Below are 20,884 nucleotides of genomic sequence, written 5' to 3'. Positions count from 1 at the left end.
TGCGCCCGACGGCAGCGCCCGCGGCGTGAGGTAACGGCGGCGGGGCGAGATGGCGGCGGCGGGCCGGGTGCTGCCCGCCTCGCCCAACTGGTACTGCAGCCGCTGCAGCGACACCAGCGCCGACGGCCGCTTCTTCGGCTTCGCCGCCAGGCACCGCATCTGCCTGCTGGATGTCAGCAGCCCCGCCGCGCCCGCCTTTTACGGTACCGTGGCGGACCGGGGAGGCTTCGCTGCCCCTTCGCCTCACGGCGTGGGGGGTAACGGGATGGGGGGGGGGGGGTGAGGGGGCATGGGGGGGGATTTGGAGGGTCTGGGAAGGCTCGGGGTGCTCACCGGGCTTCCCTTGGTGCCGGTGCAGGCGAGCTGATCGGGCACACGGACAGGGTGGCCGCCTTCGCCTTCTGCCGGCACCCCGCGCACGGCGGCCTCTGCGCCAGCGGCTCCGACGACGGCAGCGTGCAGGTGTGGGACGCCGACAGCCTGGGCCCGCTGGGAGAGCACGACCTGCACCAGGTAGGAGCCGGGAGCTGCCAGAGCCCGCCCTTTTATACCTCAGGTGGGGGGGGTCTCACCCTAACCCGAGGCAAAATTCTCAAGTGGTGAACTTATAACGGATAAGTGTTTCTGGACAGGTTTTTTCTCCTAGTCTTAGGTCTGCGTTGTTGTTACAACATCCTCACAAGCCAAGCGGTGGGCAGTCATCAGAGCTCTGTGATCGAGCATGCCTATGCTTGTAGCACGTGCTCAATGCCACTTCACCCAGACCCTGCCTGCTTAAAATCTTTTCAGCAAGTTATCATCCCGCACAGGACGGGGATAAGAACGTACACATGGACAGCTTCTGTGACTCAGGACGCTGGCAAATAAGTCAAATGTGCAAAAGCCCAAAATAATTAAAAAGGTTTAGAACTAACCCAACTGATACTCGGGAGTGCTCACAGAGTATTTTCTGCTCGTGTTCAGTGTTACATGATTTCTAGGTAGCGAACGAAGGCAGGCTGTATTGTTGTCTGTTTTCCATCCAAAAGAAACCACTGCTAAATGCACTTCATTTTATTCTGTGCTTTAATTCTTTAAACAACCTCCAAAATAAATTCAGTGGCCAAGCATACTAGACAGCTTTAAATGTATTCATTTGTCTTTCTTCAGAATGCAGTTTCAGCGTTGCACTGGTCACCCCTTGTGAAGGATTTGGTTGTATCCGGTGATGAAAAAGGGATAATTGTTTGTTACTGGCATAGCAGAAGCGACAGCCAGCAATTCTTCCCAGAGCCTCGGACAATTTTTTGTCTCACTTGTTCTCCTCATAATGAAAACCTCGTGGCTGTTGGGTAAATATGTTTTGTTTCCTATTCTTCTTCTGAAAGGTTCTTGTTTGGATATTTTGCTGCACAATTGTAAGGTTATTTTTAAGAGGTTTTGGTGGCTGTTTTTTTCTTCTGGCATACAACAACTTAGAAATAACATTTTGATTAGTAGATGTGCAAGGTGTAGAATTCTGTAACAATTCACAGGACCAGGTTTGGTTTTAATCCCTGAAGTTACTGAAAACTCATCTTTCTTTAATAGGCTTCACTAGTGTTTCACAGGCTACTTCGTCTGAATAGAGTTGCATAGTTCTTACTGGGCCATTGTCAACCATTGCAATTCCTGTCCTTTGCAAACCTGAGACTGTATTGAACCTGAAAGCCCTTTAGACGTGAGAATACAGTTCTCTTGAGGGAGAACAAAGACAAGAGAAGGGAGGGAGTAGAAGCAACTTGTGGTAAAGAAAGTTTTCCTTTTATAAAAGCCACTGTTACTTTTAAAGTTTCTGAAAGCTGTATTGCTAATAAATTGGTGTCATTCTTGAAGCCAAATGTACTGTGTGGTTGCACATCTTGAAAAGAAGGCAGCTGCATGTATGCCAGTGCTCTGCTTGAGCTGAAGTTGACAACTATTCTCATTTTGCTTGTTATTTGACTTCTCTTTCTGTCTTTCTGGAGATAGTGATCCTGGTAAATAGCTTGGTAGTCAGGTTAGATGATATTCCACAAGGATCCAAGAATCTAGTGGTTAATTGAAATCTCTGTTTTTAGCTACAAGGATGGCATGGTGATTGTAATTGACATCAGCAGGAAAAAAGAAATTCTTCATAGGCTAAGAGGCCATGACGATGAAATACATTGCCTGGCCTGGTGCCCTGTGCCTGGTGAAGAAAGGTTACCTGCTTGGCAAGATGAACTCCAAGGTACGTAGAAGTGATTAATAGTTTGTGAAGTGCTTTTTAGCTCACATAATGTCCTAGAGACCTGAATTCCTTATCCATAGAAAGTCAGTAAGTAGCTAATCAGAGACAACGTATGAGTTCAATTAAAGTATTTTCTGATACAGAGCAATGTATTTTCAGGTAATTTTTACAGAGCTTTGAATTTTAGAGTATAATAATTTGAATTCTATGGTATTTCCTTCAGGAGAAGGTGAAGTTCCAAATGGGGAGCTGAATCAAGATACAACTGCAAAGAAAGGTTGTTACCTGGCTTCAGGAAGCAAAGATCAGACCATACGAATATGGAGCTGTACTAGAGGCAGAAGTAAGTAAAATTAATACTGTGAGATAAACAATAGCAATATGGGAGAAGAGCTCCTCTCTAAGTGCAGGTTTCATTTGTAGTTTAAAGTGTGGGGAGTGTACTTAAAGCTTCAGATTTACAGGGCTTCTTTTTCTGTCAGATTTTGATGTACAAAGTCTAGATGATCCCTTTTGGTTCTGTAGGTGTTATGACTTTGAAGTTGCCACCCACAAAGAGAAGAGGTGGAGCTATTGATCCTGCTGTCAAAGAGCGTATTTGGCTGACTGTTCACTGGCCTTGTGGTCGTTCCACAGAAATTGTATCCAGCTCCTTTGGGTAAGTAGGACACGCAGCCGTTTGGGTACAGACAGTAACTGTAGGTTAATTTATTCAATACTGAAGGAAGAACTGGGTAGGAAACCCTGACTTCCCCATCTTTTTCCTTTCATGATCTAGCTGGAGACAGGACAGGCCAAGAGTTAAAGTGGGAGTTCAGATTTCTAGAGTAATATTATTTGTCCCATTATTTATCCTATAATCTAACTGAATATCAACTGCTAATGGTTCTGATTGTGATTTTTCCCATTTAATGGGAGAAAATGGCATGTCAGTCTTCAATGTGGTTAAGTATGGATATCTGTAGGGTCTTGTATATCTCTGTATAGGGACATGTAGTGCATGTGAGTCTAGATTTAGTGTGGTATTACTCTTACACTTGCAGTATGTTCATATGTGTTACCATCAACAGCCTATGTTACTGTTTTGAAGTGAACGATGAAGTATACACTTTGAATTTTGCAGAGGAGAACTACTGCTCTGGGATTTGACCCAACCTGGAAAACGCAAGTGGACGCTTTTAGGATCTTCAGAAGGACAAAATCACTCCCGTATTGTGTTCAATCTGTGTTCCGTGAAGCATCAAGACAAAGAGCTGATTTTTTCCATTTCAATGGATAGAGATGTAAGAACCCGTTTTGAAATTAACGTAAAAATAGCAGTGGCTATACAGTTTGACTGAGTGAAACTACCCCTTTTGTAGCTGTGTATTTTCTCCTAAAGTGGGTTGATCTCAGCATTTTATAACATGGCTTAAAATTTGTTCTGAGCACAGGCTGTGTGTGTTTTTGTTAGTTTGTAAGCTCAAGCTTTTACCATCATGGACCAAATGACTATGCCCCTCTGGACTTGAATGGTAAACATTAAATAATGAGAGCTTACCATGTTCTTTCTGTATATGTCACTTTAATATGGCTTTATTTTCATTCTTAAATTCATTTACAGTACTGACTTGTACAAACTAAAGCTTTTTTTTTTTTTTCTTGCCTTTTACAGGCAGCAGAGAGCCTCCTGTTTTGAGGTCAAAAGAGGACCGTAGTATTAAAGCATAGTCATTTTGTCTGTTCCGTTACAGTCTTCCAATTATTACAGTCATCTGTGACATACTCCCCTGGGTGGAAATGGCGTACGTTGTCTTGAATTTGACCCTGTGACTCTTCCTCTCACTTATGCTTTGTTTTTTCCTTGTCATACCAGTCACTACATTTACCATTCATTCTTTCGTAAATACTCTTTAGGTGAAGTGCTGGGACCTATCAACTCTTGATTGTAGCTGGACAATGCCCTCGCTCGGGGGATTTGTCTATAGTCTTGCCTTCTCCCCGGTGGACCCAGGCTGCCTTGCCATCGGTGTAGGGGACAGCATGATCCGTGTCTGGAATACTTTGTCCATGAGCAATATCTATGACGTTAAAACCTTCTGGCAAAGCATAAAATCCAAAGTTACGGCAGTAAGTGTGCTTCTGATTCCCTTTTTTTCTTGTTTCTTTTATTCCTCTTACTCTGTTTTTCTTTTTGAAGAATGTTTGTCTTTCACTCTGAAAAAGGTTTTTCCCAACCAAATACATACAAAGCCAACTTGTTCCTTTTGTGCTCAGTTCTTCTGGTATATAATACATGTCGGAATCGAGCAACACGCTTTTAGACCTTTTAATAGCCCTAGAAACTTCCTTACTTTTTTGGTTTTATGCACCTTTGCGATTGTTCCTTGCTTCATCCATGGTTCTCCTTGATCTGGTAGGGGGTTTATGGCATGCACAAAGCCTGACATGGGTGTCTTCAGGTTGGGTTTGACTAGTGATTCGCCAGAGGCTAATGTCTGGTAAAAGGTGGCAGCCTTAGAACGTGGTAGATAATCTTGTTTGTGCCAAAAGATTACTCACTGTCCTACACTGTTCTTGTAAGGTAGATATAAAGTAGTATTTTAATGGTTTTAGTACCTTTCATCTCGTCCCAATAACCGATCATGGGGAGAGTCTTTGATACTCATTGTGGAGTGATCAAATCAAGTGGCTATAGTTGGAAGCGTGTATATAAGGGACAGTCCTTGCTTATCGGTTTCAGTGTTTAATTTTTTGTTTATTACTTAGAAATAAATTGTTTGTGGCTTGTGTAATTTCGTGTCCCTTTCTAATTTTGTTGCAGCTATCATGGCATCCAACTAAGGAAGGTTGCTTGGCTTTTGGAACAGATGATGGAAAAGTTGGCATATTTGACACCTTTTCCAGCAGGTAAGAAAGAAGCTTTCTAGTTCGTTAGTGTCAGATCTTGCTGGTGTGTCACTATGCATTAGGTGATGTGGTCGTTCCTGAGGTATATGTTTGCTGTTAGGTAAGAGAGAGGATTAAATTAAAAGCAGTCAGATGGATTTTCAGTGTATCTTTTCATCTCTTCATTATGTCTGGTAGCTCTTAAGTAACCTTGCTCAAATTGCATAACCATCACGTCTTGGAGGTCATCAGTCAAGGAAAACTTTAACTAGAAAGATGTTATCAGAAAATGAAGAGCAACATGCAGATGCAGTTCAAGACAGTTTTGTTCTGTTTCTAGTGGTGTTCTACAGAAGGTGTTGTCCATTTTCACCACTGGAATATGGTGCTTTGATTTATTTTATTTTCATCTGTATTTCCCTTTGCTGAAATTTGATTACCCCTGCTTTCTTATATTCCTGCCCAGTGCTAAGAACAAGCCACCTCAGATCTCCAGTACTTACCACAAGAAGACTGTGTACACACTAGCCTGGGGGCCTCCGACTCCTCCTCTGTCTTCTGGTGAGTCTTGCAATGTCTCGTGACAAAGTAGGACATCCGCACGGACCCCACAGATGCCATGAAATTGGTGTGCTTTCCTTCCTTAGGAAAGACAGCCCTATTTGTTTGGTAGCCATCCTTTCAAGCCACTAAGGATGTGTTCTGCTAGAGGAATCGTTAATAGTTTTGCAAGGGAGCAAAACAATCTGTTCTAGTTCTTTAATTCCAGTAGCTTTAAAGGAAGTAAGTGGGAGTGGAGTACAGCACCTCTGCACTTACCTCAGGGTATTACAAGCAAGTAACTGCATGGACTCTCTGCGGTAATCGTTTAGGGTCAGATATGGGTTCCGTAGCTCCAAAGATATGTTTCTACCATTCAAACTAAACAGAACAGCGCCATTAGCTCCTCTGATACAGCTTATTTCTTTTTTCCACTGACCAAGCTTTAAAGGGAGTATAAATATGTGAAGCGATTGTACTATGGAGATATCTAGAAATGAGAGGTCATTTCAGAGGACTGTATTGTGAGAATTTCTTGCTGCCAGATCTCAGGCAATCAAAGCACATACACAGCTTTTTAAAATAGTGTTTGATTTATAGTGGGTGTAATTGCTTTTGCTAAGACTGATGAAGAACATAATATATTTAGTCATTTCCTCTGTTGAATAGGAGAAGGTGAACAACCCTCTGTAACTTTATATAGTTGTGCTGGAGAAGGTATTGTTTTTCAACACAACCCTTGGAAGCTTAGTGGGGAGGCAAATGACATCAACAAGGTCATCAGAGACACTAATTCAATCAAAGTGAGTATGATTTTGTCTTTTTCTACGGATCTGCGGTAACCGTGTCATAGTTCTTGTAGCCCAGTAGTTGTAGGTTTCTGAATTTGTGTCCGTGATGAATCTGTAACAAAAAAAAAAATAAAACCCTCAATCTCCACGGGTGAAACTCTTTAGACAGTTTATGTGTTTGCCACTGAAAAAGTCTTCTCTTCCCCAGTGTCAACATGGGACATCTGTTCCTGGCATCAGTTACTTACCGTTCTATTTTTCTTTCATAAAGCTGTACATGGCTGTTTAAAATAATTGGTTTATACAGAGCTTTCCAGTTTCAACACAGCTGAAGTAATATCCTGAGTGATGTCATAGCTTAGACCACGTGGTGGGCATGCATGGGTTAACTACCTCAGTTTCTCTGGTTCTTTTGTTGCAAACATTAACTTTTTCATTTTTTAAAATAAACATAGCAGTAGGTAAAGGCATTCATGATTCTGCAGGAGTCTATTTCCTGTTAAACTTCTGCTAATGCAGAGCAGTTGGTGATAACTGACCATAACTAGTTCTCGGGTATGATTCAGTGATTTCTTAGTTGAAAGGATAAAGGAAGTGAAGTGGGTTAAGTCTTCAGTTGCTGTGAGACAGCATAATTCAACTGAAGTCAGTCAGACAATATTAAATCAGCTAGGTTGTGGCTTCATGCTTGAGTAAAAGACTTGCTGGAAGTTGAGAGACTGATGTCATAAGCAATGAAATAATCATTTTTAGGCATCTAAATCATAGTTGTACTGCAAGTCACTTGCATCCAAATTAGAAAGAATAGGAAGAATTACAGTAAACATTGATTTCTTTTGAAGGGTAGTAGAATTTTCTTGGAAAGTCTGGGGCTTTCTAGGGAGCATAAGGAGAATTGAACGTTAATGTCTTACTGGAATCCAGACAGACTTTCTTCGAGACTTTCCACCGAACTGATAAAAATAGTCACTGATTCTTGCATCATTTTGCAGTCCTTCTTAATTGCTCGAGCTTACGTCACTGCTACATAACTCAACCAGCAGTTTTGTGACTTTGATTTTGCAGGCTAGTTGTAACTGTCCAGTTGCTGGTCTTGTTCTGTTGAATGCATCCAAGAGAGACTTAAGAGTTTGTGTGCTTGTTTCTAATAGTTGTGTCTTCTCTCTACAGCACAAACTGCCTGCACGTACAGAGATTAGCTGGAAACCAGATGGCAAACTCTTGGCTCTTGGCAACGAAGATGGGTATGTTTTGCTTGTAGGTTAAGGTTGTGTATGTGCCGATCCTGAGTCGAGTCACTCTAGTGAAGCAAAAGTACTTTTGTTATCCTGGTTTGTCTCTTTTGTTTCATTGCCAGTGTGCCTGAATTGTGATAATACAGCATTCTTTGCTGATGTTTAGTTTAGTTGCTTGTGACATTGATCCACAGCATCGTGTTAAGTCATTTTTCAGGGATCTAATCTGACTGAAACACACTTTCTTGGTATATTAAACCAGGGTGTGACTTGAATCAGGAAAAGAAAAACTCATTTAGCTATTCTTTTTCGTGGATTGTTGTTCTTATGCAGGATAACAACAAGCAAAAAATCCTATTTTCACTGACATAAATTTCTTACATTGCTGTTCTTACATTTCAGGTCAATTGAAATATTTCAGGCTCCAAGCTTGAAGTTGCTCTGCACTATCCAGCAGCATCATAAACTGATTAACGCTATTCGATGGCATCACGAGCATGGGAGCCAGCCAGAGCTGAGTTACTTGATAGCTTCAGGCTCAGTCAATGCCACTATTTATGTGCATAATCTGAAGAGTGTCGTAGGTAATAGTTTGCAAATTATATTCCAGGTCTTGGCATCTTGTTTTGCTTTATTCCTGGTTTGTATTGCCGGCCATACTTTATCATTTTCTTTCTTCTTTCAGAGAACACTTCAGAAAGTCCTTTGACAATAACAGAACCTTTTCGAACTCTGTCGGGGCACACAGCTAAAATCACAAGTCTTTCTTGGAGTCCCCACCATGAGGGCAGATTGGTATCAGCTTGTTACGATGGCACTGCGCAGGTATTTGCTCTACAGCCACTCAGAAGTGTATTTGTTTTGCTTTCAAATCATCCGTTCTGCAGTATTTTTGAACCGAGCTGAATGAACAACAAAGCTTTTGTGAATTTAACTTGCTTAATTACTGCATGTTTTCCCTTGGCAACGATCTCATTCTGGATAGCTGAAACAGAGAGAGACATTTTGCCTTATGTTTATTTCTGGTTTTCCTACACACTGCACAAATGAGAATGTTGCAAAGAAGGCTTTTAGTGCAGACCTATGAGAATTTGTAAAGGGAAGCTGGGCAGTGGATATGTTTTTGTGCCTCACAAACTGATTTTTAAGTCCAGTTGTTATTGTTTTCATATTAGCATTTTTGGATCTTTAAAAAAAGAAGGATGCAGATGTATCATTGCGAACAAAGCAAGCTCTTGAGTTTTCTCCATTTACCTATTGGTAACTGAAATATATCTGTAAGCTCACTAATAGAGAAGATAATAAAATGCAAATCACTGAAGAGGAAATGCAGAGTTTTAAGGGAGGAGGAGACTTCTTGAGTAATTTGGTTTCTTTCTGGTTCATAAGGTATGGGATGTTATGAAGGAAGAGCCACTCTGCAACTATCGAGGGCACCAAGGCAGGCTACTGTGTGTGCAGTGGTCACCAGTGGATTCGGATTCTGTTTATACTGGAGCTGATGACTTTTACGTTCACAAGTGGTACATCTCAAAGCAGGAACATACACGGCCTCCTCAGGGTGAGTATATTCAAACAGAAGATCTTTTCCTGAAGAGGATGTGGGAGCTGGGAAATAGAGGGTTGCCATGAAATGGTAGTAAAGTTTTTTTGTTGAATTCAAACCTGTCTGCTACCCCTTCAGGGATAAACTGTCCAGTTTTAAATAGAGTTGTATCCCTATTGGAAAACAAAATGTTGATTTGGGGAGGCAGACAGCTTGTACACTAAAAATCTCTACAAATAATATGAAAGTAATTTTTGTGACCTTTATAGGCAAAAAAAGTATAGAATTAGAGAAGAAAAGAAGTATCCAACCAAAAGTCAAAGCCAAGAAGAAGAAAAAGCCTATAGGAAAGAGTCCCGCCAAACAGGATCTAAGTGATGCTGTGAATGGAGATGAGAGCATGAAGGATGTTTTGCTAGAGGAAAATGGAGTGTCAGACCATGAAGGAGAAAAAGAAGCTCGGGAGTCAGAGTTGCCTGATAAAGTTTCCACAGCCGGTAATAATTAAAGTGTCTTAGTTTAATGATTCCCAGACTGCTCAGCCTTCAGAGCATCAGCAAGCTTAGTACTTTCATGCAGGATTTTCTCATAATGTTTTTTTATTGAAGTAGTCCACTTGAAGGAAATAGGAAAGGTGTTCTGAAATCATAATTTTATAAACTAGTTTGGGACTAGTTGTCTTTAAATAAGAGATTCTGGACTAATGAACAGAATTAACCGTGTCTTGAAAAAGTGTCATTTTTGATCAGTGTTGCCTTCTGATGATAAGTCTTGTAATGACAGACCTTCATTAGTGCCTTCTGACATCTTACTTAGCATTCTGACAGTTCTGTAACATTTTCTTCTTATTTACTTTCCCTAAAATGCTATTAAGTTCTATGGCAAAGCAAAGCTTTCTTTCTATTTTTAAATTATTGTTACAGAATGTGTATGTCAGGTATCTTGCTATGGGTTTTTTCCTTTTTCAATCACTTTTTTAATCACTTAACTCCACAGTGTCCAAGGATACATCTTCATCTGCATCTGAATACCCTCCATTCAGTTTGTCAAAGCCTTTTGTTACCCAGAAAGCCACTCCTGTGAAAAAAGATCCACCTAAAGAGAAACCAAGTTAGTATGTTTCAGATTGTTTTGATGCGGGACTGCTAGAATGGAGTTTGGCTGTAGCTTCACTTCTTAATGAGACACCAAAAAGTGGTGGAGAAAGAAGATTCTCTTAAAATCTCTGTAGTATTTCAGTTTTCTTCTCTTATTTTCCCTGCTTGTCAAGTCAATTGGTGTTTAATGTGGGCTGAGATACCGCCTTCTAGTTGCTAGTTCTTGTCCAGGAAAGATGGGCAGAAAAATAAGCAAAATGATCAGTGTTCAAATGTTAGAATTGTCATAAAAGAGATGCAGGTGGCACTTGAGAATCTGTTTTTTATTTTCACGTGTAAGGAACAGGGTTGTTTTGGAATATGTCTGAGAGTTCTGCTGTAGACTTGTAACTGTGCAGCAGTGACTGAACTGTGACTGATTTTTCAGCTTTTGATGCCTCTCTGAAGAAGAAGAAACCTCGTTCTATTCTACCCTTCACCACATCCATGGATCACAGATCAAAAGATGAATTGCATCAGGACTGCTTGAGGCTGGCTACACGTCTGAAAACCAAAGGTATCAATCTTAAACTTCAGCTTCCTCCATCTGATCAACTGGGTAAAATACTTAGGGGGTAGGTGCTCTAAAATATTCAGAAGTGTGTGTCTAAGGACTTGCTTTGGACCACTAGGCATTAACTTTTGGAAATTTTGGCCTTTGTGCGACAAGTTACAGTCTCCTATCTCGCTTCTCCTGAAGTGTTTCAGCATTCTGTAGACACTCCAGACAAGTTTGTGTAGGATCCTGTATATAGTAGAGATGGGGGTAAAATTGTCTGTAGAGCTGCAAAGTTTTTTTTCACTTTCAGAAGCACAATACGTGCAGGAGAAAAGCCGCGAGGGAGATGTTTTTATTCTCACAGTATGGTTCCATAGACTCAGAGCATGCAAGGGAACTTGCTATGTTTGATTTGGAATAAATGTTCTGCTCACACATAGTCCTTCTAATCAAGCTTAGGTACAAATTCAGAGTAATGATCAGTGAAAGTGAGCACTTGTTAAATCTCTATACAGGTAAGAAAGTGGAAGATTCAGATATATGCAATAGTTAAGTGTAGTGGAGCAGAACAGTGACTTGGCAGGTGCTAGTTCCCAGTGTTGTATCAAATCTTGAATGTTCATTCTCTTTATCTGTGTTAGATCATAATGAAGATGTGTCCCCTGACCTCGGGGATCGTATCCACCTGGGGCTGTTTGCAGACAGAGCTTCTCTGCACAACATGATTGATGTGGAAGGTAAATCGAACAATGAGACCAATTTGACATTGTCACTGTGACATTCAAGGAGAAAACAGATCAGGAAAAACGCTTGAATTTTCTTTACTGCAGATTACAGTGTAGGTTTGAGAATGCAGGTCTTTATGAAGCGAACAAAAGACTTGCTTTTCCCAAACAGTTTTTATGGCTTTCAGATGCAAATCTGCAATGTCTTAAGTCAGAACAAATTCATTTTTGCCACTGTATTTTACCATGGTGAATAATGCTGTTGCACCCATGCCGATGAGTAACTAGGAAGTGTGTTTACTTCAAACAGGAAAATATCACTTGGAGAATGGGCATCCCGAGCTCTTTCAGCAGCTCATGTTGTGGAAAGGAGATATGAAGGGTGTCCTCCAGGCAGCTGCTGAGAGGGGAGAGCTGACAGACCAGCTGGTAGCAATCTCGCCTATGGGTATGTTTGTTCTTGTAACACATAAGTAGATTGTATTAGCTGCCAAGGGTCACCTCATTATGATTTCCTGAGTTGGAAACTCATGATTTTTCTGGATTGGAAAGAAGTTGCTTCTTTAACTGCGTGATGACAAAAGTCAAACACAAATCGTGCTTATGACAGAGGAAAAAGACCACAAGCACCCTTAAGTTGGTATAGCAGAAAATACAGTGCTCTGGGACTTCTCAGAGGAGCAGGCTGTACTTTCAAGGATAAAGTTGGTACTTTGATACATGTTGCAGTCTCTCTGGCTTGCTGTTGATTTAAATACGCTTTTGTATTTACTGATACTGAAATCTTACAACTGTGTTCAAGTCCAAGCTTTTCCCTGTCTCGTTTCCTCAGCTTGTATTAGAATGAGTAAAAAAAAAGAGAGAGAAACTAATCTGGGGTAGAGAAGAGTTAACGTGTTGAAGAAACCAGTGATGATGTCAATCTTGCAGGAATTCTTCCAGTTTTAAAACTTTGCGTGTAATTGTATTGCCTTTTCTTTTGCAGTTGGATATCAGGCTTGGGTTTGGACAGTAGAAGCCTTTGCAAAGCAGCTGTGCTTTCAGGAGCAATATGTGAAAGCTGCCTCCCATCTCCTGTCCATCCATAAAGTATATGAGGCTGTTGAGCTCCTGAAAGTGAATCATTTTTACAGGTTGTTGTATATTTATGTTTAGATTTTTGTTATTTTCTAGTGGGGTAGATTTCCTTTGATGTTTTGATTGTGAGGTACAGCCATTGTGCTGTAACATCTGCACTGTGGAAGCTGCATGAGAGTGTAGACAGAGAAGTTACCAACTCTACACAGAAGTATGATGTAAAAAAATTACCTACTGCGCTACGTATTAATGATTAAGACACGATAACTGAAAAAGAATGGAATAAAACAACATAGTTCTTGTTTACTCTGAATTAAAACATTTTCTGTAGAATGTTCCCCATGGCGGACTGTGTAGCCAGATACAGGTATTATCGGTTTGGGGTTTCTCAAAGTGTTGGGTGCTTTTTAAATAGGAGATGGGATCTCAGATGTAATGGCATTGGTTTTCTGATCTAGTGAGACAAGTTTTCTCTTTTGTTCATGGACATAAAATACTTGAGGCAGTTTCTTTTTAAATGCAAGAGAAACTTTCCTTACAAAAGGAGGAGGTATTTGTTTTTTATACGGTCAATCAACTTCTCTGTCTGGTTTCCCTTATGTGCATTAGGGAAGCAATTGTAATTGCTAAGGCCAGGTTGCGTCCAGAAGATCCAATTCTGAGGGATCTCTACACAAGTTGGGCAGCTCTGTTAGAGAAAGATGGTCATTATTCCATGGCTGCCAAATGGTAAGTGTTACTGGTAAGAAGACAGAATTGGTTTAATACCTGAAACAAGTTGTTGACTTTTTAGCAGTAGGATCTGATAACTGGCCTGGTCATTATTTGTCTAAGGTGCTTTCTGAGGCTCTCGCTAGACTCCCTGTAGTGTAATATGAAAAGAAGCACCAGAGGGCGGTTCAGAGCAGAAGGCCCGAATTCCATACTATAGTGCAGCCACCTCTTTTCAGAGTCAATAGTGGAAGTCTTGGGAAACTAGTCTAGCAAGACTAAAATTAAGATGTATGCAAAAAATCCATGTGAGCATTCTAACCTTTCCACTGGAAATGTGCAGTGCAGCGGTTGATCTTGAGTTTCTCGTTCCCTTAGCTAACATCCTAATCAGTGGGTCTCCCTCCTCCAGTCAGAGTGTTTCAAATTTGTGACTACCAAAATTACTAACTATGCTTGAAATATTTTGGCCTGGAATAGTGTGGTGGCTTTGCTTGGTGTTGATTGCGGCTTTGGCATTTTTGGAGCGTTCACACTTCTGAAAAGATTCAGCCGAAATCTGGACAAATGCACTAATCTTTGTCTCCTGAGTCTGTTTATTGTATTACTCTTCTAAGCCATGCATGGCGTGTGTGCCACCATCCAGACGAGTAGGCTGAGCCACTTTCCCTCTGGAGCTTTGCATTGGATCAGGCACCTCTGTCTCTAGCAACCTTTTTTAAAGCAAAGTGATGAGAACTCTGACTCCTTGTGGAAAATAAAAGTTTATCTTCATCTGTAAGTTTGTGCTAGAACTATTGCAATACAGTTTCTAAGTGGTATCTTAGTACTAACCTGAGGTCAATTTGCTTGTATCTCTTCAGTTATTTGGGAGCTTCCTCACCCTATGATGCAGTTAAGGTGTTGGCAAAAAAGGGGGATGTGACATCCCTTAAAGCCGCTGCTGAGCTTGCTCTGATATCTGGAGAGGAGGAATTGTCGGCAAGTTTGTCTTTCAGATGTGCCCAAGAGCTGCTGTTATCCAGAAACTGGGTTGGAGCTCAGGAGGTCCTTCAACAACAGAAAACGTTATTTGTGAGTCTGGTTCTTTCCTTTCTGCTTCATTTTAGCATTGTGTCTCTCCAGATTAGTTTAACTTTGCACCTCTTCCCATATATTAACAATCCACAGGAAGTCCTGAATGGGTTTTGCCTCAAAATATTTTACTAAAAGTTTGTGCAATAACACTTTTAAAAATAAATAAATAAATGCATATTTGCAGAGGAAAGGGGCGTGTGGTGAGGAGGCACATAGGCTCCATGCATCTTAAGTATGTAAGAGAGGTAGTGGAGGTTTTTCTGGTTTTTTATTTCTTTTCGTTGTTGTTGTTATTGATGTATTGCAATTTTCTTACTCAGATTTATTCTAATTTATTTATTATCAGTACATAATACTAATCAGAAGAAAGAGGTAAAAGGTGGCGTTCAGTGTCATTCAGAGTGAATGTGCTCACTGTAACGCCATCTGCTATTACAGGTTTAATCCAGGAATTCATTGTTGTGTGGATTATGAAGCAGAAGGTTACTTTAGCTTGTTTTGAGGCTTCCTTCTGACCTTAGAGCCTCTCGGTCTGTCAGCATTTTTATTTGGTAGCTGCTGTTGTGAAGCACCATCACCAGCAAGCTGCTACTAGCCACGTTTTTAACTTTGACCGCTTCTATAGTCAGTAAGGGATTGTTTTTTTGTTTTGCTACAGCTCAGTGCTTTTTTTTTCCTCTTTTTAAAGGGGCAAAGACTTGTTTTCTGCCTCAACGAACTGCTTTGCAAGTGCCTTAGTGAAAGAAATCCCTGTAACCGAAAGAGCCCTGTGCCTCCCTGTTACCACAGCTGGGAGCTGAACAGAGACGCCTCATTTTTTGACATGGTGATAGAAGTGTGGCAGAAGGTGTTGGGCATGGACACTGCTGAAAAAGCCACGTGTGCACGGGAGCAGCTACGCAGCATTGAGCATCCTCCTTCTACCAGCAACACCCACCCAAAGCAGGTAATTGGACTTGGATCTGTGTACACGTTAAGCCTCGCTACGGCATGTGCAGTAAAACACAGCCACGCTGTGGTGTTGTGTGAGCTGTTTCCAGGGGACTGCTTTCCGCATCCTGCTAAAGGATGAGGTTATAGTCTGAGAGAGGTAGATGACAGGCACCTGGGGCAGCTTCCATACCTACCAGTTTGTTTCTGCACAGGGTAAGAACTCACATATGGCGTCAGTGATGAGCACTGAGATCACTGACATGCTGGCTGGGTGGGAGTGACTGGCATAGCTGAGTATTCTCAGCAGTGATACGGGGTTTTGTGTAGAACTGTCAGGAGAAGCAGGAGTGCTTGTCAAAATATCCTGGAGTTCAGAAAGTCTGGTCATAGACTGGTGCTCCTGCAGCTCTCTGACCTCAGTGAGTCACTGACCTTTGATGTACAAATTAGTAGGACACATGCAAGCACAGTTGCTGATTATTACAGTGACAAGTCACGTAAAAGTGCTCTGATTTCCGACATAAAGGAGACTATGTAAATTGCATCATTGTGAAAATTGCTTTTGAGTAAGTCATGTGCTTCTGGACTTTTCTGTAATGGTTTTAACCAGTGAGTCGTTCATGCTTAGCAGTAAAATTATTCGTTGTGCTCTCTGCTGCTTCCTCTAGGTGCTTTTCCATATCTCCCACGACCTGACCCTTGCAGCACTGAGCTCTCAGGCTGCTGCTTGGGATGAAGCAGTGAAAAGTATTCTTGGTGCTGTGACCCGCAGTTACGATGCTGGCAATTTTACTTTGATGCAAGAGATTTGCAGTATCTTCCTTCCTGACGGTAAGTCTTTTCTAGTATATCCCCTGGCACTGACAAATAAGGGGATCTTCAGAGCTATGTGCCCATTATTATTACTAGGCATAATATCAGGAGTAAGATATTCCCATGGATAAGGAAACTTGGCTTTTAGCAGTGTACCGCTCCCATGTTGAGCTCACTTCATTTTATATGGAATCAGGGTGGTGCAAGGGCCGCTGGGAGATGAAAATTCCTGACTGGAAGGAAGCTCAGCAATGTCACCCAGTGTTGGTGACGTTAGAAATCCAGCACGCTCTGATCTGTAAGGGAGATGGGCACACTGGAAAGCTCTGTTCCTCTCATAGTTAGAAATCACTCTGGGCTGTTCTTCCCTTTCTTCTCCAGAGCATGCTATGCATTTATCCTGCAGCTCTTATCTTACAATCTATTTATAATCCTTTTTTTTTTTTTTCATTATTAGGCTGTGAGAACCTGAGAGACAAACTGGACAGCACAAATTCTCAAAGCATGGCTGCTTGCAGAAGTTTAGAGGGCTTCGTGGCTTATGGACTGCTGTATGACCTGTGGTGGAACCCACCCAAAGATTCCACCATCTCGCAAAAGACTGGTTTGGATCCTGTGCTGTGTCCCAGTGAGCAGACAGCTCTTGAGCAGAGTTCCATTTCAGGTCACTCCTCTCCTGAAGATACTCCTGATCAAACTGCAACTAAGATGGATGAAAATCTCAACAATACAACTGAATTTCAGAGATTTGAGCCAGAAAGTGACTCGAGAACTAGCTCAGTAGATTTGGTGGACAGACAGTCAAAACTGAATGGCTGCAAAGTGCTTCTTTCAGAAGTGACTGCTGCTTTACAGAACACACAGAGAGATATAGCTGAGGTCCAGCAGATTTTAGCAGACATGATACACCAGCATCAGCAGCAGAGGAACAATCTCCAGGAAAGCACAAACGGAGGTATCCAGGAAGGCAACCTGCCGCAGAGTTCGGAGAATGAATCAGATAAACCAAGCTCTGACAAGAGCCAGATGAACTGGTAAGCTTTCAGAACGGGAACAAAGAGTTTGAAAGGTGTTGCTTTTTGTTTGTGCAGCGGGTTTCTTGTTTAGCTCAGATTCCCTCTAATCTCAAGCTCATTGCCCAGGGACACTTTAACATACTACTGCTCAGAAGTTTTGCATATCCCAGGGGCACCACCACATGCATGAACTTAACACAGCTGAAGACCTTTCTGATGCACAGGCTGTGTTGATACAGTGAGCAAGCAGGGCAACTTGAAAAGGGGAGGATAATGAAAAGGTCAACCATGATCTAACAGTTGTGTCTCTTTGTTGAACAATTATTTGGGACTTCAGCAAGAAAGAACTAGAGGGTTCTTGTCTAACCCTCTCCTGTGCTCTGACTACAGTAGGGAGGCTATGTGGTCATTTAAGCAAAACAGTAATCCATTACACCTGCTCTTTTCTTGACAGTAAAGATGAAGTAAAGGAAACAATCACCCTCCCTGAGCTAACGAAGCGACTTCTGGAAGCAAAGCAGAAACTAGCAGAATTTCCAGACAGTTTAAAGGTAAGTTTTCAGAAGAGGTAGTATGGTTCTGAAAGAAAACAGTCTTTTCGTAAGGGCAGTCTCATCATATAATCCTCCCCCCTTTTTTTAACATAAGGTAAGGAGCAGTGACTTTCTTTGTGCCACAGTTGCACTCTAGGTTTGTAAGATAAAGGTGTCTTACTCTGCTGTCTTGGTGCTAGCAGTGTAAATACAGGCTGGCTCACATACATGAGCAGAATCATCCTCCTTTTCACTGACTTGATCCTATGGCAGCTTTGAGAGTTCACACGTCTCCATGCTGTTGGAGAGTGCAAATAAAGCTTCTCACTGGGATATCCTGGCTGAAACACTCTGATGTATTTTAAAAGTAATCCCTTGATACTTACTATGTTTGCAAAAACAGTTTTGATAGTTGAGTCATGAATGTCAAGTATAAAATGACCTGTATTGATCAGAAACTGCTGAAACCACACCATGTGCTGGAAAACCATGTCTCCTAGTCTGCCTTGTCCCCTCTCTTCTCTAGTCTGTTAGATAACTAAAGGTAATCGCAGTGATAGTGCATAAGGCAACAAACTTGGTTAAATGTGCTAATGTCCTAGAAGAACAGGAAGAAAATCCATCTGACTCCTGACTGTCTCTTCCAAGGCTACTGTAAAGCAGTTTTTAGAGCCGGCTGCTTGAATATGTTGTAGTTGAACTGTTCTAACTGAAAGAGCAGACATCGCTTCACTTTTTTATTTTTTTTTCAGTTCTTTCCATTCCCTGATGTGCTGGAGTGCTGCCTTGTACTCCTTCACGTTGGATCCCAGTGTCTTCCTGAATTACGTGAACAGGCATTGGATCTCCTCAGGAAACACGGTACTGCTAACGTTTACGAGAAGGCTGGCAGGAAGTTCTTGACATGACGTTTTGAGACCAGGCACAGCTCCTTAGAGCTGCCCTCAATTGCTTAACACCAGTTAACAACGCCAAGGCTGTTCTTCCTTCAACCGAAGGTTTGTTTCTATGGATGTCGTTATTGATGACTACTAGTTTGGATAAAACTACAAAAAAATCAGGTTTATATACAGACACTCATGGTCATCAACTACTACTAAAGAGATTGTTGTTAGAGAACTGAAAAGCAGTAGACTGTGGCCTTGAAACTGTATACAGGATTTTTGTATTGTCTTTTTTTATTTGTTGGAAGTTAAGCTAAGGAAAGCTCTTGGAATTTATGTTCAAGAGAAACAGTTTTGAGCAGCTATATCAGTCTTTCAGCAGAGGAAGAATAGGAGCCACCCTCCGGAAAAAATAATGGTTCCTTTAAGTAGTCTGACCCTACAACCAGTATTGTTCTTAAAAGCATTGTGAATTTATTTTCCCTCCTCTAAATAAAGTCTTCTACAAGCAGGAATTGGCATTTAATTTGATGAATATAAATTAACGTCAATCAAGGGTGAATGCATTAAAAACAAGTCTTTTTGTTGTTTTAAGTACAACATAAATTGAACATGCTAGATAGAGCAAGTATTGTGTGCTATGACTTAACTTGTATACTTGGCTTCATTCCACAAGGCTTAAAAGGGAAGGCAAGAGTTGTTACAGTTGATTCCAGCATAACTGGCGAGAGATAAGGGACTTTTCCAGGTCAGGAAAAGCAGCAGTACCTGTTCCTGATACTGTCCATGGCTGAACTACTTTTTTTTTTTTTTTTAACTATAGTAAGGGTGAATGTGAGGTACTAGTAGGTTCTATAAAGGTGCTGCAATTTAAGCATCTGAAGTGATCCTAGATTATGGAGTCTTAAACATTCAACACTTTGACCAGTCTTAGAGCTTACTTAAGGCTTTTCCCATCTTAACATACAAACTAAGTCTTCCTGAAAAAGCAAGCCTGTAAAAGCCTTAGTGAATATAGCATCTTAGTAGTTTCTAGAAGCAACTTAAGTACAGCAGAAAAAAATAATGGGATAGGAGGTCACAGATTTAGAAAGTTGGTAAGTACAAAGATTTCTCTTAAAAAAAATATTAAAATCAACAACTGTTCTAGATTCTTGTAATCAGAACGCGGACTTGACACTGATACAGTTCCTGCTTCAAGGCACGTACAGCATCAAAACAGGTCAAATAGCAGTAGATAAAAGTAAGGGGTCATACCAGAAGATTAATCCACCTGCAGAATAAGCTGGTGATTTGAATTTGCTAAATTCTGTACCAAGCACTTAAAAACCAGGAGGGGGAGCTACTGCTTAACCAATCAGCTCTCCTATTAAGCAAAACAACTAGTCAAGATGAAGCAGTAAAATTTGACACGAGCAAAATGGATTTGTCATTTCAAGTGGCTACGCTACACTGAAATAGTCCATAATACTGCTTCCTGTGCTGACAGAAGAGCAAAAAATGAGTATGAGTACATTTAAACTCAAAATTGTTGTGTAGTAGCTGACAAAAGTTAAAAGCCGATTTTATTAAGAACTACTGCAGTAGCACATCATAAATAGTAAAAGAAGGAAGAAACTTGAGCATCTTCCCTCTCTTGGATGCAGGTATCACTAATTCAGGTTACAAATCCTCAGTTCTGAGGAATTTTAGTACTTGATGGAAAAATCCCAAACAAGGCCTGTTTTAAAAAAATTTATTTTACAAAAGTTAAAAACAAGTACTATTTACAAGCATTTTAAATACCAGCTCTAAACCTTCACTCCTAAGTAAGAGTTAAGCTTGTTTAAAATGCATTTTACGTTTATCATGTCCAAAAGATTTTTTTTTTAAAAAAGAAATGCCATTACCAAGCTGTTGGGGAAGAAAAAACTATTATAGAATGGCTTGAGTTTTAAAAGTCAGAATCCCACACTGTTCTTCCATCCTCTAGCTGCTTTTCAGCTGTTTATAATGAAAAGGAAGGGAGCTACTTTGTCACTTGTTAAGCATATAGTAAAATTAGGGACTGGAGAAGTAGGGGAGAAGAGGGACAAGTGTTTATCCATCTGCTGAACTAGCTGTGTTACACAACAAGAAGAATAAAATTTGTAGGTCTAGCTGAAGAAGACTGAAGTCAGAATACTGGTCCTGTCAAGAGGTCCTCGAGCAAAGGTTAACTTAATCTACTTCCAGAACAGTTTATTAATGCCTGTAAGAACTAAGCCAAAGCTCAGTATGAGTCAAACCTG

At 41.0% G+C, this 20,884-nt stretch overlaps 1 protein-coding gene across 1 annotated transcript; it reads left to right on the top strand.

Moving 5' to 3' along the window:
* Nucleotides 1-10: 10 nt before the first annotated feature.
* GEMIN5 (gem nuclear organelle associated protein 5) lies at nt 11-20,477 on the top strand. The gene is made up of 28 exons (XM_040573659.1): nt 11-203; nt 359-513; nt 1,150-1,331; nt 2,079-2,230; nt 2,454-2,573; nt 2,756-2,888; nt 3,354-3,513; nt 4,127-4,339; nt 5,034-5,119; nt 5,565-5,659; nt 6,308-6,441; nt 7,600-7,673; nt 8,067-8,248; nt 8,350-8,489; nt 9,054-9,225; nt 9,480-9,707; nt 10,207-10,320; nt 10,735-10,863; nt 11,487-11,582; nt 11,881-12,018; nt 12,556-12,703; nt 13,257-13,376; nt 14,222-14,432; nt 15,124-15,381; nt 16,037-16,199; nt 16,639-17,215; nt 17,652-17,748; nt 18,483-20,477. Exons 1-28 carry the CDS (start codon nt 50-52, stop codon nt 18,636-18,638), a joined length of 4,587 nt encoding a protein of 1,528 aa, XP_040429593.1. The 5' UTR covers nt 11-49; the 3' UTR covers nt 18,639-20,477.
* The last annotated feature ends 407 nt before the right edge of the window (nt 20,478-20,884 follow it).

Source organism: Cygnus olor, chromosome 14 (genome assembly GCF_009769625.2).
Source record: "Cygnus olor isolate bCygOlo1 chromosome 14, bCygOlo1.pri.v2, whole genome shotgun sequence".
Taxonomy (NCBI): domain Eukaryota; kingdom Metazoa; phylum Chordata; class Aves; order Anseriformes; family Anatidae; genus Cygnus; species Cygnus olor.
Note: the sequence above shows the minus strand (reverse complement) of the source record. Positions and strands in the feature narration are given on the sequence as shown.

Excerpts from the sequence above, each read along its gene's own strand:
- GEMIN5 (XM_040573659.1), top strand. The coding sequence starts at position 50 with ATGGCGGCGGCGGGCCGGGTGCTGCCCGCCTCGCCCAACTGGTACTGC. Across the intron at positions 204-358 it reads CGCCGCGCCCGCCTTTTACG|GCGAGCTGATCGGGCACACG; the intron begins GTACCGTGGCGG and ends GTGCCGGTGCAG. Across the intron at positions 6,442-7,599 it reads GAGACACTAATTCAATCAAA|CACAAACTGCCTGCACGTAC; the intron begins GTGAGTATGATT and ends TTCTCTCTACAG.